General features: G+C 43.3%; 1 protein-coding gene across 4 annotated transcripts in view; it reads right to left on the bottom strand.

The window, feature by feature from the left end:
• Nucleotides 1-15,353, bottom strand: part of LOC125766083 (ankyrin repeat domain-containing protein 12-like) — a 31,192-nt gene that overhangs the window by 3,960 nt on the left and 11,879 nt on the right. For 3 of the 4 annotated variants that reach the window (XM_049431676.1, XM_049431675.1, XM_049431674.1), the window contains exons 2-5: nt 6,840-7,098; nt 6,063-6,375; nt 3,000-5,975; nt 38-317 (exon numbers count right to left, since the gene is read on the bottom strand). In XM_049431676.1, coding sequence (XP_049287633.1) covers nt 38-317; nt 3,000-5,975; nt 6,063-6,375; nt 6,840-7,005 — 3,735 coding nt within the window. In that variant the 5' untranslated portion in view covers nt 7,006-7,098. Of the gene's footprint in view, nt 1-37; nt 318-1,906; nt 2,599-2,999; nt 5,976-6,062; nt 6,376-6,839; nt 7,099-15,353 lie in introns of those variants that run through there. The other variant, XM_049431677.1, reaches the window with a different exon arrangement.

Below are 15,353 nucleotides of genomic sequence, written 5' to 3'. Positions count from 1 at the left end.
CAACCCGTTTAAGCCGGCACTTAACTTTCATACTCACCTCATCGTACACCTCGGAGATGTTCTGGAAGTTGTACGTCTCCTTCTTCTGCAGGCTCTTGAGCGTGTCGTACAGGAACAGCTCAAAGTTCCGGAACGAATACTCCGTGTAAGGGTAGCGCTTGAGCGTGCTGCCCGTCTCGTACCCGAGCTCGATCGTCGACTTGTGGTAATCGTCGACGGCCCGCTTCACCAGCACCGACTCGTTCACTTTCGTCGACCGTATTTGCAAACTTTTCAGTTCTAACAAGTGTTGGAAAATTTTTCTTTCCATATAATATCTGGGAATAAGAGCGGGCAGTGATGGCGATTGATAGGTTGTTTTGTAGAGTTACAATTGATTGTTAAGCTGGTTGTTGTTGTGTGTCTTTTTTTTGAGGGCGCAAGTTTTCAATGTTTTTTATGGTAGTATATCGCAATGGGGTGTATAATTGGTTGTTTATGTTTGTTACATTATTTGCTATCTTTGCTACCTCGCTAGGTAAACTTTGTTTGAATCTAAATAATCTCTTCAATGTACGCGAAATATATATTAGAATCGGGAAACAATGAAAGCTCAATATTAATTGTATATTTTGAGTATCTTATAAAAGCTTCTTGAAGCATTATCGAATGTGTGACACGGCACAGATGTGAGCAAATGGTTAATCAACAAAATGGATATTAGTGAAGTCTATTGCTTTTAGTGCACATCTACGCCTGAAAGTATGCAATCTCATATACATGTAGTACATCATCTAAAAAAGTTTGGAGCTAAGTTTAACCACTCTATAATCTGGGATACTCTGTAAGAATATTAGGATACCCTATAAGAATGACCCTTAGATGGCTGAATTAATTTTTCTATTTTATGCACTCATATACATCTTAAAATGCTCTATAACGCAATAGACTTTCACTAACATCTGAAAGGGATAATTCAAGTACTATGTAACGCTGGAAACAGGAATGGAGAGGGATTAACTTTGTGTTACTAATATAAAAATATTAGGTTGGTATAAAGGTATAAGGTATAAAATTATTAGGTTGAACGCACTCCAACAGAAACCTAGTTTTGGGTTCTTGGCAATAGACGCATCGATAAAGTGCAGCAGAAAATAAGGATCAAGACCAAGGGTAGAGTAATCTCACCGTTACACCAAAAGGTTTAAGCCTGCCTGAAGATCCGTTATCAAGAACAGTGCACAAAGGAATACAGAAGGGGTGAGAAAGTTTTGACGTAGATCCCTAATCTTCTAAATAGTAGTAAAATGTATGATAGACATAACAGTTTCGGGAAAACTTGAATCCAAGGTAAGTTATTTTGCTAGTTATTTCAAGTTTAAAACGAAGAGGCAATTTATTTTATAAAGAATTATCAACATTTTTTATCTGGCTCAAAAGTTTTCAAATTGTATTACTATTCAAATAGCTAAGGGAGATGGGTCTAATTTATATTTTTGAGCGTTACCTAATAGTTGAATGATCCCGAAGGAAAAATGTTATTATGAATAATACAAGCTGACGTCAAAACAAACATCATTACACGAAAGACGAAATTGCATACGAATGAAAATGAATGTCCACAAATGGATGTTTTCGGTACAGGTTACGAGTAGGATGCTTTGTAAGGATTCCGGTTCACTAGTTTCAGAATAAATCGTTTGCTCAAATCCATGACTTGCACTAAGAAATTGCCCTTTTCACTAGCAAAACTTTATTTTGCACCACATTTTTCCTAACAGCTATTCAAACACTAACACTTTAACACACATTAACACTACTGTTCTCTTTCTCATTCTCTCTCTCTCTCTTTCTCTCTTTGGTGGAAGATGCTACATCGGTGGGTTGATATTGTTGGCTACAAATCCTACTGTCATTATATTTCCTAGCGAAAAATTTCACACAACAAAACACGTTTCGAAACACACTCACAAAAACACGCACTAGCACTAGAAAAACACCTAGTTCAGTATTGCACACTAATTACCTACAAGGGAAGTTGTCTAACAAACATGGCGCAATCACTCCTGTCAACACTTACAGCTAGCTATTAACGACACAGTAGAAGAATCGGTGGTCATTGCTATCACTTGAATACGGATCAATTACAACTACACAAACTGTTGCTGACTACAGACACTAATACTATGTCTTTTGGGGTTGTTTTAAGCTACAAAACTGGAATATTTAAACCACTACAATCACTCGGACGTGAAGCTTTCAGGGGTAAAGGGGATTTTCAAATATTTATTAATTCTTGTTGGAAAAAGTCGGGTATTTGATGACAATCCCCACATTAGTTTGATGTTTCCTGCTCTTCGTATGGATGACTGCGTTCGATGCTTCTCATTGCTTCGTTTCTTGCAGCTCTTCCACATTCAATGCACTTACGAGCATGAAAAGTGAACAACTTTACAGAAGCACAGTAATGCCTGCCGGATGTTTTAGAGTATTGTTATCTGTATCTGTGTTCGGGTTTTTTGTGTTCTGGTACTCTATTTCATTTTTTTTTTTGAATGTTTTTAATGTGTTACACTCTCTCCGACACAAAACACTTCTTGATTTCATTTTTACTTTTATCTGAAACAATAATACGGTGGAGGGGTTCGGCTTCAGCGTTAGGTCTCTTATTAGGTGGCAAAAACACTAGTTACTGGAACACTAGGAAGGGAAAGGACAGAAGGACGATAGAGGGGTAGGGCACGTGCAGACACTCCTCAAAAAATAATCGTAACACCCACACAAACACAACACAAAACACACACACACGCATACAACCTGGCAGGATAGGGGTGAAAAGTTAAGGAACGGTAGCGAGTGAGATGATGTCTAAAGTGAAGGGTGGCCACCGACCACTAGCGGAGGGAACTACTCACACAAAACGGTTTTTAGATAACGTGTTCATGTGTGTGTGTATGTGTGTGTGTGTGTTAGTGTGTGTATATACTACACGTCTAAATGGGCACTCAATTGGGACCTACCTTCGGATATTGCGATGGATCGACTGCTGGACGGTCGTCATGTTGACTGCATTCTTGTCGCCCGGCTTCCGACCTTCGGGCCGCGAACTGACCGCTCGCTCTTCCACCATCGTGAAGGCTGACCTTCGCGGTAGGGTAGCCGTGTGTGTCGGACGCTCGAAAATGGACGGTTTGCTACGTATTGCCTGCGGGCTCGGTTCGAACCCCGAATCCTGATCCTTGCTGCTTTGCTGCTCCTGCTGTTCTTCTTCCTTCAGGCGAGGTTTCTTCTTGATTTTCTTCTTCTTCTTCTCATCATCCTCGGTACCGTCGAGACTGACGAAAAAGCCTCTCGTTTGATCTACCTTCTCCTGATCTAACAGCTCCGGCACAGCCGCATCCTTTCCCTCTTTTGTCGGTTCGACCGGTGCCACCATTTTTGTATCCTCCTCCACACTTTCCATTTTAGATTCCATCGAACGGCGCAACTTCGGTCGCTCTTTAGGATGTTCTGGTGGTTTCGGTTTTTCCACCACTGGCGGTATCTCTTCCACCACTGCCGGTGGTTCGTCTACCGTTTTTGGGACCGGTTTTTCGGTCGCTTCTTCCACAACGGATGATGGTTCTGTCTCTTCGCTTGATTTTGAAGGTGAACTTTCGGTCGATTCTTCAGGCGTAGGTTTCTCCTCTTCAACCGGTACCGGGACCGGTTTCGTTTCCATCTGTACCGGTTCTTCCGGTTCTATTAGGGGCGGTAACGATTCCTCTGCTATTAAAGACTCATCGTCACCCATGCCTCCACCACGGTCTACTTCCAAACCCTGCAGTGGCTGCGATTCTACCGCCGACTCCCTTCTGTCCTCCGTAACTTCTGGCAGTGTTTCTAGCTGTGGCAGTGATACTGGCTGTGGCTCCGGTTGCGGTTCCGGCACGGGGATTCCTTCAGGCTTGGGCGGTACGGGTGGCTCTGGTACCGGTTCCGGTGTTTTCTCCTTTACTAAAGGCGACGATGGTGGTGGTGCCGGCGGTACTACCGGTTCCTCTACAGCGGGTTTCTGTTGCACTTTTGCCGATTCCTTATCGGATGATTCGGACTTGGAGCGACTTTTGCTATCACTCTTGGCGGATTTTAGCTTCGAGCGATCCTTCCGTACCTCCACACGGGTTGCGGCCGTCTGCTGCTGCACCAGCTCGACCGCATGCTCGTCACGAACCTCCTCAATAGTTTCCGTCACTGGTTTGCTCGTCACGCGCGGTTTCCCAGCGCGATCTTCCGTCTCGCTGAGCCCCTCCACATCCGACCGCGTTCGCTGCTCAATCGTGTAGGTTGCATCCGTTGCTGCACCATCATCTTCCGTCGATTTCGACATCGATTCCGGCGGTTGATGTACCTGCGCTTCCGTCACAACCTCCGTTGAGCTCGGGGGTTTTGCCTGTTCTTCCTCGCTTGGTGAGTCGGACTTTTTGGTTGACTTTGCTAGTTTGGTTTTTTTGCCCGTTCCCTTGAGCTTTTTTTTCTTCGTCGTGCTGGAATCCGATGATTTGCCTTCGCTCTTCGTGTCCGATTCTTTGCGTATGTTGAACTCCGCACGGGGTGGTGTCCGTGGGGATGTTGGTTCGTCTAAAAAATCACCCAACCCACCGGAAGGATCAAATGTACCTGCGCCACCGTACTGCAATCCGGCCGGTAGTCCTAAATGTGTTTCCCGTGCGGTCCGTTCGGAGGAGAACTTTAATGCTCCCGTACGGCCACCAACGTTCGACGGCGAGTCATTCTCGGAAGAACCACTGTGTACCTGTTTTAGGATTATTTTCCCACACCGTTCACCTGGCTTGCGTGGTCCAGCATCCTTCTTTTCGGCATACTTAAACTCGTACTCCTTCATTGCGTCCTGCTGCTTCGGATCGTGCGGCTCTTCCCGTTCCCGATCCTTGTGACGATCTCTCGAGTGTGAACGTTTGGAATTGCACTTTTTGTAGCATTTGTGCTTTCTTCGTACATGCTTGCAGCAACTGTCCGACGACGAACCGGTAGTGCTAGCGGACGATGAGCTGCTAGTTCGGCGATGCTTTGTCGATCGTTGATCGCTACGATGCAGCTCGGCATTGCTCCGCGATCGACTGATATCGTTCGACCCATCCCGGTACAGATACACCGTATCGCTGCAGCTACTAGTACGACGGCCACGATGACTTCCTTTTCGCTTGTGGCGACTCTTCCGGTGTGTCCGATCTTCTTGCGATTCACTCTCAGAGTTGGAGTTAAGGTAAACGATATAACGTTTCGATGTTTTCAGATCAATCAACTCCTCTTTCTCCGTCAGCTTGAGTGGCTCCACACGATCAATGTCCGGAAGGATCTTTTGCTGCCGGCCGGATAGTCGCAGTTTGTTAGCTGGCAAACCACCCTGCATTTGTAGGTACTTGGCCGTTGACCGGTAACCCTTAACAAGCGCATAATCTAGCGGTGTCAGTGGTGCACCCTTGGACGATGGTCGATACAACAAATTGATGTCTGCACCCAGCTCTAGCAGCAGTTTACACATGTCCACATTATCGTGCCCGGCGGCAATATGTAGCAGCGTACGTCCATCGTTGCTGGTCGTGTTGATGTGCTTCGGTTTCATCTGAATCAACCACTGTACGAGCTGGCGCCGTCCCGACGATGCCGCATCGTGTACCGGAAGATCACCCTTGGCATTCCTCAGCCACAGATTACCCTTTTTCGTGTGTAGTATCTTCACCGTTTCCATCTGTCCCTTCGCACAACCGCAGTGGGCCGGTGTACGTCCTTTCCGGTCCTGTCGGTTCGGATCGGCATCCAGCTTGAGCAGCAGCGAGGTAGCATCGGCATGGCCGAGTGTCACCGCATAATGCAGCGCGGTGCAACCATTCGAATCGATCTGATCGGTGTGCGCACCGCAAAGGTTAATCAGCGTATCGATACACTCCGTATGTCCGCGCGATGCTGCACAGTGTAAAGCGGTTAATCCGTCTCTGCGAAAAACCAAACAAAAAAGAAAAAAAAGTGTTTACGTATCAGATGCACATAATGCAATTTGGCTGCTAGTTTGCAGCACATACTTATCGGCACTTTCGACGTGAGCACCAGCTTTTATCAAAGCCAGCACAGCCTTGGCCGAACCGGCGGATGCGGCCCACAGCAACGGTTGTCGCCCATCCTTATCCTCTACTTCGACCGAAGTATCAGGATGGTTCAGGAGCGTATTGAGTATCTCGAGCGCCAGCTTCGCCGATGCCCGGGCCGTCTTTCCCTCGTAGTTTGCACCACACATTTGGGCCGCATAATGGAGCGGGCTGCCACCGTTTATGTCCGGCGTGGACACATCCGCACCGGCTGCTAATACTGCACGTAGTGCTTCCACCTCACCGCACACTGTGAAAGAAGGAAAAGGGCACCGTTTTCACACTGTTTAGAAGAAGAAGAAAAATGCTACGGGCGCAAATGTAGCATAGAAGCGCCTCCGGAACACTAACGCCGGTTTGGCGGTGACTCCTACAATAGCAACGGAGCGCCACGAATATCGATTAAATATGGTTTGCGTTACGCGAAGCGCGGTGCTTGTTTACGAAAGGTCTAAATTACTGCTCATTTTAGGTGTTTCAAATTGAAATGTAATTTAAATTACGGTTCGCTAGGCTTTGCAAGTTATTAAACTAATTTTGAAAAACTATCGTACGTATCCTTCAAAGCATCAATATCGGAGGTTGCCACAAAATCACAAATTTGGAATAATAATGTATGGCTCAAAAACTAATGCCACCCGGGCTTCGTATCAAATTTCACAATAATTTTCACGTCAAAAACACATCCATCAAACAAGCGGGTTCAACACGTACCGGTGGCCCAATGGACGACCGAGTGGCCCTCGTTGTCGAGCGCATTTACATCGGCCCCGTTCGCCAGCAGTAGGTTGACCAGTTGCAGATTTCCCTGTATCACCGCCAGATGTAGCGGCGTAAATCCATCCTCGTCCGCTGACTCGATCAGCTCCGGTGCTACCATGGCGACGCTGGCAGCCGCAGCAATATCCTGCGCACTGCTACAATAATGTAAGGCACTTTTGTTGCTCCGATCCCGTCGATGTACGGCACTGGGCTGGAATGGGATAAAATGGTATGAAGCTGTTAGCAAAAACTGACCGTTCGATGTTTGGTGCTCAGTTTTTAATAGGAAGAAAAGTATTTATCGAACATCACTTTAATGCACATGAAGCAGAACCAAACGAAACCGGAAGCTGACAGTTGAAAGATGGATATGGACGGTTTTTGGCACGGCGGACAAATGCTTCGTGGCGCACTAATGCACAAAATTAACTATTAACTTGCACGAATACCACTCTTATGATGATGCCATCGAAGCGTCTCCATTCCAGTGGCGATTGTCCTGTATCTTCTGTGTTTACTTCCAGGAAGCACCGGAGTCACAATATGGAGCTCAGTGCGAATCACACCGGAATAACAAAAAACCCCGAACGACTGCGCTGGTTCCTTCGCACAAATGTTTGTCAAAACTGAAGTCTGAACCAAAATAACAACTACTAACGGTTGTAGGCATCCTATGGGTACCACCCGCATACTGTTGTGCTTCCAGGCAACCGTTGCTAGGGTGAACATGCTTCCAATTGAGCATGCCGCCGAAGGCTTGTTTGATGGTGCAATCCGACACAACACGGTTGGGCCAAAGTGTAAATACACACAAAAACAGACATACACGACGCAACAAATCTGACATTGGTTGACGAATTCTCAAAAGAAATGGTTAGTTAGGCTTGTTTGTTGTTACTTTTAATATGTTTTTTTTGTTCCAGGAAGTATCTTTTAAAAATAGAAAGTATTACAAATTTTTAAAAAATATCTAGGTATTCCACTTTTACTAAAACTTTTTTAATACTTCCCAATGTAATCTCCTAATGGAAAAAATGTATATAAAAATTATGAAAATTTTCAACTAATATATTTTGCTAAGCAATTCTACAATCTGATCCGCTTTCAAGGTTATCGAGTGCTTTTTTTTCTTAGTCATTCCCAAATCGTCTCGTAATGCCATTCAACGTCCTCGACCTCAAAAACCATCGTCTACGTTCAGTTCCGTCTGATCCGTTCTAGTGCGCTAACCTTCTCCAGCGGTTATCCTGTCAACCGGCACCGGCGACGAATTGAAATGTCCCTATGAATCAACAAAACGTACCATCGTTTCCGAGCAGACAAAAGTGTACTACCTTGAAAAGCGAAGAAAAAAAAGGGAAAAAAATCCACCCCTACCGACAGCCAATTCAGTTCCGTACCTCGAAACGAATCGGTAGTATACCGTGAATTATTAACGATCCGTTGACGACAGCGTATCCGCGCTGTATAGCAGCGGTACACGGCCAAGTGCCTTGCAGTTGACGTGCATTATTTCTCCGCTCTGGCTCTCTGCGTCGATGATGCGCTTTAGTTTGTGCAGTTTTTTTTTTGAGTTTCTTCCACTCATCCCATCCCATCCCGCCGAGACCCTTGAACTCCTACCGTATCACCTTTTGTGCTGTACCGATTGCATGCCACCGGCATGTACCCTTGTCCATTCACGCGGCATTGGATGGATTTGAAGGAAACACCTACGCCCGCACCTGATGCTCTTTAGCCTCTAGATGCCAATGCCAATCGAATTTTGCACCCGAAAATGGGATGATTGGTGTTTTTGACGCCATACGCTAGCATATTCATCGCGAAACGTTTCGGAAAACTGCACCCGGCTGGTTTTTGGACCAGGTGAATGCATATCGGTAGAAAATCGGTTCATCGAAACTGCTGTGCAAGTGATATGGTTTTGGATCTGTTCGGTGCAGTTTGTATTTACGAGGAAAAAAATATATATGTTAAATGATTGGCCCGAATGAAGTTAAATGGGGCAATAAACGAGTTTGGCTGAATGTTTGCGTGGAATAGTTTTGCATCGCACCGGCATTTAATATTGCACAATACGAGAAGGATTACTAGGAATTTATTTCGATGTCCGATCACTCGAAAATGAAATAAAAAGTTTTAATTTCAGCCATATTTCAGTGGAATGTTCCAGTACGGGGGCCAAACAACTTGTCTTGAGTAATGGATCGAGAAAGGAATAATCAGGATAAGGAGCTTTAGAGCTGTGTCAAAGACAGCTCGTAGTTCTGTTTGACCAACTAGAGCACATTGTTGCTAAGTGAAGATGCTGTACTGTTTACTAGCATCCTTGGTTCAGTGCCCTTCTGTTGCATGTTCCCTGGCACGGCTGGAGTCCATCAGCAGAAAATCACTCAGTTCGATCTCCGTTCTTGGATAATCAAAACGGATTACGAAGGATCGTTACTTGACCCCATTGACTATCGAATCGGCTTGCTGGCACTACTCTCTGTCCCACAACTCAACCCATAATTCCCGGTGAGATCGCTACGTGATCGTAGATCATACTGAGTAAGAGTGAGTGAGTGAATTTAATCCTGCATGTAGATTTATGGTTTAAACTAAACATGAAGAGTTTTTTTTATTAATCTTTTACTCACTCCTTTAACGTTTTAACTCACTCAAACTCTCTGCCAAATAGCGACACAATCTTTAGTGTATCGTTTTGGATTAAAATCACTCAATAAGAGGGAATTAAACAATTTACAGTCATCGAACAAAAAAGAGTAACTAAATTCAAATGAATTACCATTACACAAAAAAAATGAATGGAATGAATAACTAATAACTAATCACTGCAATAAAGTGATTTAAATAAATAAAAATCAGCTACGAAACTCTTGTATTCAATTTTATTGAGTGATTTTAATTAAAATAAAAGGACAAAACTGTTGTATTCATTCCTATTGAGTGCTAAACATTGAATCGCAAGTCGGCACATAGTGTGAAAGAATTGAAATACAAAACTGTGAGTCAACTCTCGCTAGTCAACTCAGAGAGTGAGTTACTTGAAATGTAAAAGAGTGAGTCACTAGTCGGCGAAGTGAGTAATTGAATTAAAATGAAATAGAGTAGTCAAAGGATTAGTTTAGAGCAATATTGTTTTGAATCTCAAAAGAGCGAATAAAAGATTATAATCTTTTCACTTTGTCTAAACTCTTTGAAAAGAGTCCTCTGATCCGATCCTCATTAAATTCAAGTAATTAATAACTAGTAATCAATATTTCAATGACATGGTCGTGTAATTTTTACCAAAAATATATTGCTTATTGCAAAACTGCCATTCTTATTGAAAATATGTCTACTACCGAATGATAAACTTCACTCTGGGTAACTAAAAAAATTTACATATATTAATTTTCTCGCAGATCTTCTCTGTCCCGCATGCAAAAACCGCCATCAACGAAACAACTGTTGATTTTGTAATGAGGAAAACTATTTACCAAAAACCTTACTGAGCTACTTGACCGGACACTTCCGCAAAATGAGACAGCTTGGCAAGAAGGTTGCTAGAACTAATTGGAACGACCAGCTCCCAATCACCGATTCCAACATCAGCTACCAAAAACCAAACCTAGCGCCTCGTCTCAATCGGGGGATTGCCTTGTCAGCTGGGTCATTCATCCTTGTTTACCATCAACAAGAGACCGATTATACCGGACAGCCTATAATTCAATACGTCTTCTTCGGGCACGTCCGGCCGATTGTGCCCAAATCACAATCGTGGCGAAGTCATCCTAAATGCCCGCGCGCCGGCCCGGCCACGCAAACGCAACTGGCCGACGATAAGAACTGCCGGTGACGACAGGCAAGTGAGCGACCACGCAACATTTCCTACACTTGCCGGCGGCCATAAATAAATCTTACTCGCTCCTTGTTTCCCATCCTTCCCCACCGGTTTAGCTTGGTGACTTCCGCCGAAAAAGTGAGTAAGAGCCGTTTTTTTCCCCCCAAATGCTTGAAAATAATGTCTCGTGGGATAAATGAGTTTTTGTTGCCTGTGTTTTTCCCCCGTTTCATCCCCCATTCTCTGTACCATTTCACCGATTGCGTCACGAGGGGAAAGACATTCTTCAGTTTAAGCCCATCCTTAAAACCCTGTTTGAATGATGAGCACGAACGAGTATCTATCAAACTGAAGAAGGATAATATTAACTTGAGCGTAATTTCTTGTAATCGAACGGGGAAGGAAAATCTTGTATCATCAATTAAAAAATTGGAAAAATATTGTCTAATCCGATGATGAATTAAAGCAATTTTCAGGAAGGGAAGTAAACACAATAACCAGTCAATAAATGGTCTCCTCTCCTCCGTAATGTTGTTGTGTACTTAAATCAAATTCTTTGGAATAAAGCGATCGGATTATGTTTTCCGTACGGTGAAGGATATAAAAAAAATGTACTTTAAAATGGACAAAAAAATAGGGAGGACAAGAAACGGAAAGAAGGAAAACAGGGCTTTTCTTTGGTTGTTTCCTCCTTTCTTAACGGTTGAATGGGAAAGAAAATTGAAAATTCTTCACTTTTCCAGCACACGACCAACAGTTAGTTCCCCCCAGGAAGCTTCAAAATCTTGCAAGACACCAAAAATAGATAAAATCCCATCAATGTCGCCTGAAACTAAAGCAGCATCGGCAGAATACTGAGTCTCAGCAAAATAACTCCACTCACTTGCACTGATCGTACTTAACGGATATTGAGAGATGGACACGACACGGACGATGGATCAGCCATGGCTACGGCGAAACCAGTACCAGTTCCCGGAAGTATAGACAGTATTGGTGGAATTTTACACTTCGCTTAAAACCTTAACCAGAGACCTTCCATATTTAGTGCTAGACGAACTCCATCACATCATCAACTTGGTTTCACGAACGAATGCAGCGCCAATGACCAACTTGACCAACAAATGGCGAATGCCGATTCACTCAGATAAAAGCGTATGCGCTTCAGATTAAATGGAGGTTTACCGAAATAGAGTGGCCTCATGCACAGGATCGTATGTGGTTCAGCATATTGTCAACCTTTTTGGTGACCGAAGACACCCGATCAAATCCCCCCAGGACAAATCTGTACCCGTGTCCCGTGAATACACTCCCAAAGATGGCAGATGAACACGTGTCCTTTCCTTGCTAGAAACCTGCCCCCCTTTCCTCCCTTCTATTACTGTTCGTTCCTTATGCAACTCACTCTCACCCTCTCCACCACCCCACCTTGGTCGGGTAGCTTATTGGTAGAGAAATGGAAAATGACCCAAAACAAGCCTTGTTTTGTCAAGCTCCTAAACCAATTGACGTAATGGGTTTCCGGACGCTGTTCGGAAACTAACTTTAACTATGCTGGTCGGACCATTTGCCGTCCACACAGCACGGAACGTTGGGTTCGGCTCGGTTCCCAGAGTACCCCGTGTATCGTGCTCCCTTCTACAAATACAGCCAAACCGACCAAACTCACCTATATTTGCTGTAACAAAAGGAAGCTACGACTATTAGCTCTCGGTTTTGATAGTCTGCTGAGCCGTCCGTTTCATGTGGGTTTGTCCAGCGTTTCGCCATTGGAAAAGGGAAAAGGAACACTGTTTGTTTTATCCCGATGGTATGGCGCTTTATCGGTCAGCATTCAACCCTTTTTGTCACCGATACCGGACACGCTAGCTGTGTGCGTGCCTGTGCCTGAATGCCCACTACCCTTAGGTGTTTCGTTATTCATAAAAACAGGCGAAATGAAAGTAACCTTTGCGTAATTTGCGAAAGAACTTCTTAAAGGTACGGGCGGTTCGATTGTCTTCGAGAAAGGTATACAAAATTTATCAACAAGTCATATATTATGAAGCTCTATTTACATCGGGGCGGTGGCTTACATCCGAGAATTATCTATCGATACTTAAGAAAGCAAGCTGCAGAAATCGCAAAAAAGAGATTGTAACACTTTTTGAAGAAATACATCGCATAATATTTGTAAAAGTTTATATTGGTGTTGGTTGAATCTGTACGAATCTTTGATGAATGACTCTGAATTTCTATTCTGAAGGTTCATGAATCTTCACAGTTTGGAGGCAGCCCAGGTGTTTTATGTGGTATAGAGGACGGTCTTTTCGGATATAAAACTCCATCCGGACCATACTCAACACTGGATATCTCGCTACGGCTAAAGCCAAAGATAGACAGAAATGGCAGGCGCAACATACCTTGAAGTTGTAGTACCACAAAATAAAAAGATTTTATAATTTTTATTCATAAAGAAGGGCTTCGCCTAATTTCTTACCAATAACTTATAAATAAGATAATAAAAAGTTGTTCGAAAAAAAAATTCAGCTCAATCCAGCTTCACAATGGAATTCTTGGACTACGTTTTCTACGTACGACTACGTTACGCCGAGTAACAAGGGATCTTGGTTTGAAGTTTCATTTCTTGTTTCAGTTTATTTCTCCATACCTGAGTAGTCGAGAATACGACCCCATGTGGGATTTCATACCATTACATTCGTGTAAAACCCGACGCCATTATCATCTACACACTGGGTTATTTCTACACATTGTCCATTTCATTTCTGAACCAATTCTGAAACCATTTCAAAAAAATCTGAAACCCAATACATAACATAATTACATCACAAAAATTCTTTAAATCATAATTCTTTAATGATTCATGAATCTTTGAGGATATCTTAATCTTTGAGGATTAATAGATCTTCAAGGATTCATTAATCTTTTGATAGTCGATTCACCATTTGAATTATTCTTGACTAAATATTCTTTTTGAATGACTCTTTTTATGAGATTCATATAGCACAACCCTGCCATAGATTAACTCGATTCTTGTAATAAGAGCATCCGAACAAGATCAATCCCTTTGCAAGACGACTATCATCCAAACAAATGTTTCACTTCACACCCATGCAAAATTGATTGAATTGCGCTCGTTGAAACAGTTTTCCCTTTTGCTTTGCAAAGTGGCTCTAACAACTTTCACGACTTAGTTCGTTTGGTTAAACGCATGTAAAGTGATTGTCCCATAGCCGTAATCGGAAGCTACGGGTAGCACTGTTAAAATATGAACCTTTGCCACTGCATACGCTCGCGGAAGCCACAACTTCACAACAAAAGGGTACAAGCTTTATTTTTTTTTTATTTTGTACCAATTCACAAGATGCGCATGTAAAGCTTGAAGCATAAAAGCGAAAGATTATCGATAAAATGCTCTGTACGGTGTATGCTGCTGCTGCCTTTTCCGCCCTGCCCCGGGGGGGCGAGGGGACATTCATGCAAAGAATGTATCGTTTTGCCACACTTCCATTTGTGGCCACATTCCAGTATTCTGCGAGCTACCACTTTGATCCATCCAGGGCGGCCTTAGGCAAAGATGCAAAGATGCAACGATAAGGATGCTTACTGACATTGCTGCTGCTGCTGCTGCTGCTACAGGAAGCGTGATGGAGGGCTTTTTCATCGGCACCGGAGTGGTTCGGTGTGCATCGATCGAACCCGATTACGATTCGCATACCAGAAGTCATCGACATGTTCGTGTGTATGTGTGTGAAGCACTCCATCCATACCCCGATACAATACGGCATCGTTGAACGATAAGATACCTTACGATAAATAGCTACAAGCACCGGAAGCGCAACGGTAAACGATGTTTGATGTAATCTTTCTATTTGTTGACACACGCACCAATGGAATGCTGTAAAAGCTGTTTCCACTTTAGCTCGTATGCGCCAGTATTTGCTTCGTTTGATATTTGGATGAAAGTGACTGATAAATCCTTGATTCCTTCGCCCTCCTTCCCGGTTACGTCCTGCGCTCTATTTGCCAATGACATACGACCCGAACGATATGATGTTAAATTGAAACACAAAGTCATTTGTGAGTTTGCATAAACGATCAGAATCTATGATTTTCCGATAAAAGAAGATAAGAGATTCCGTTTGCACGTTTGTGTATTGAAATTATTTTAATTGGTTGAATACTGCTGTAAATGGTTCAAAAGAAATTGAACAAATAGCTAAGCTGTTTAGAGAATATTCACTTTGCAGCAATCTATGAATTGAAATTCATGTTAATTCTAATTCCAAAATGGGAATATATGGACACAATGGAGGGAAAATTTCTTTGGAAAACAAATGCTACTCACAAAGGAAAAAAAACCCTACATTTTTCACAATTTGTACAAACACACAAAAATCTCTCCCCTAATCTAATAACACTGAAACATCTCATAATTTGTCAGTCATTTTTCTCGAAGCACTTACCACCCCAAAAAAAAACCATTCAGCCCACTTATTGTATGAGTATTTGATCAAATTGTGCCACCTCGCGCCTGCAACGGTACAGTCTTAGACAGTTTGCTTGCCTGTGTCCTGATGCCAACCGTAGACAGTGACAGATGACAACAACAGGTGTACGTACCCCGTTCCAGCATGGAACTT

Source organism: Anopheles funestus, chromosome 2RL, assembly GCF_943734845.2.
Source record: "Anopheles funestus chromosome 2RL, idAnoFuneDA-416_04, whole genome shotgun sequence".
In the NCBI taxonomy this organism is placed as follows: Eukaryota; Metazoa; Arthropoda; class Insecta; order Diptera; family Culicidae; genus Anopheles; species Anopheles funestus.
This window is presented reverse-complemented; position numbering and strand designations above follow the sequence as displayed.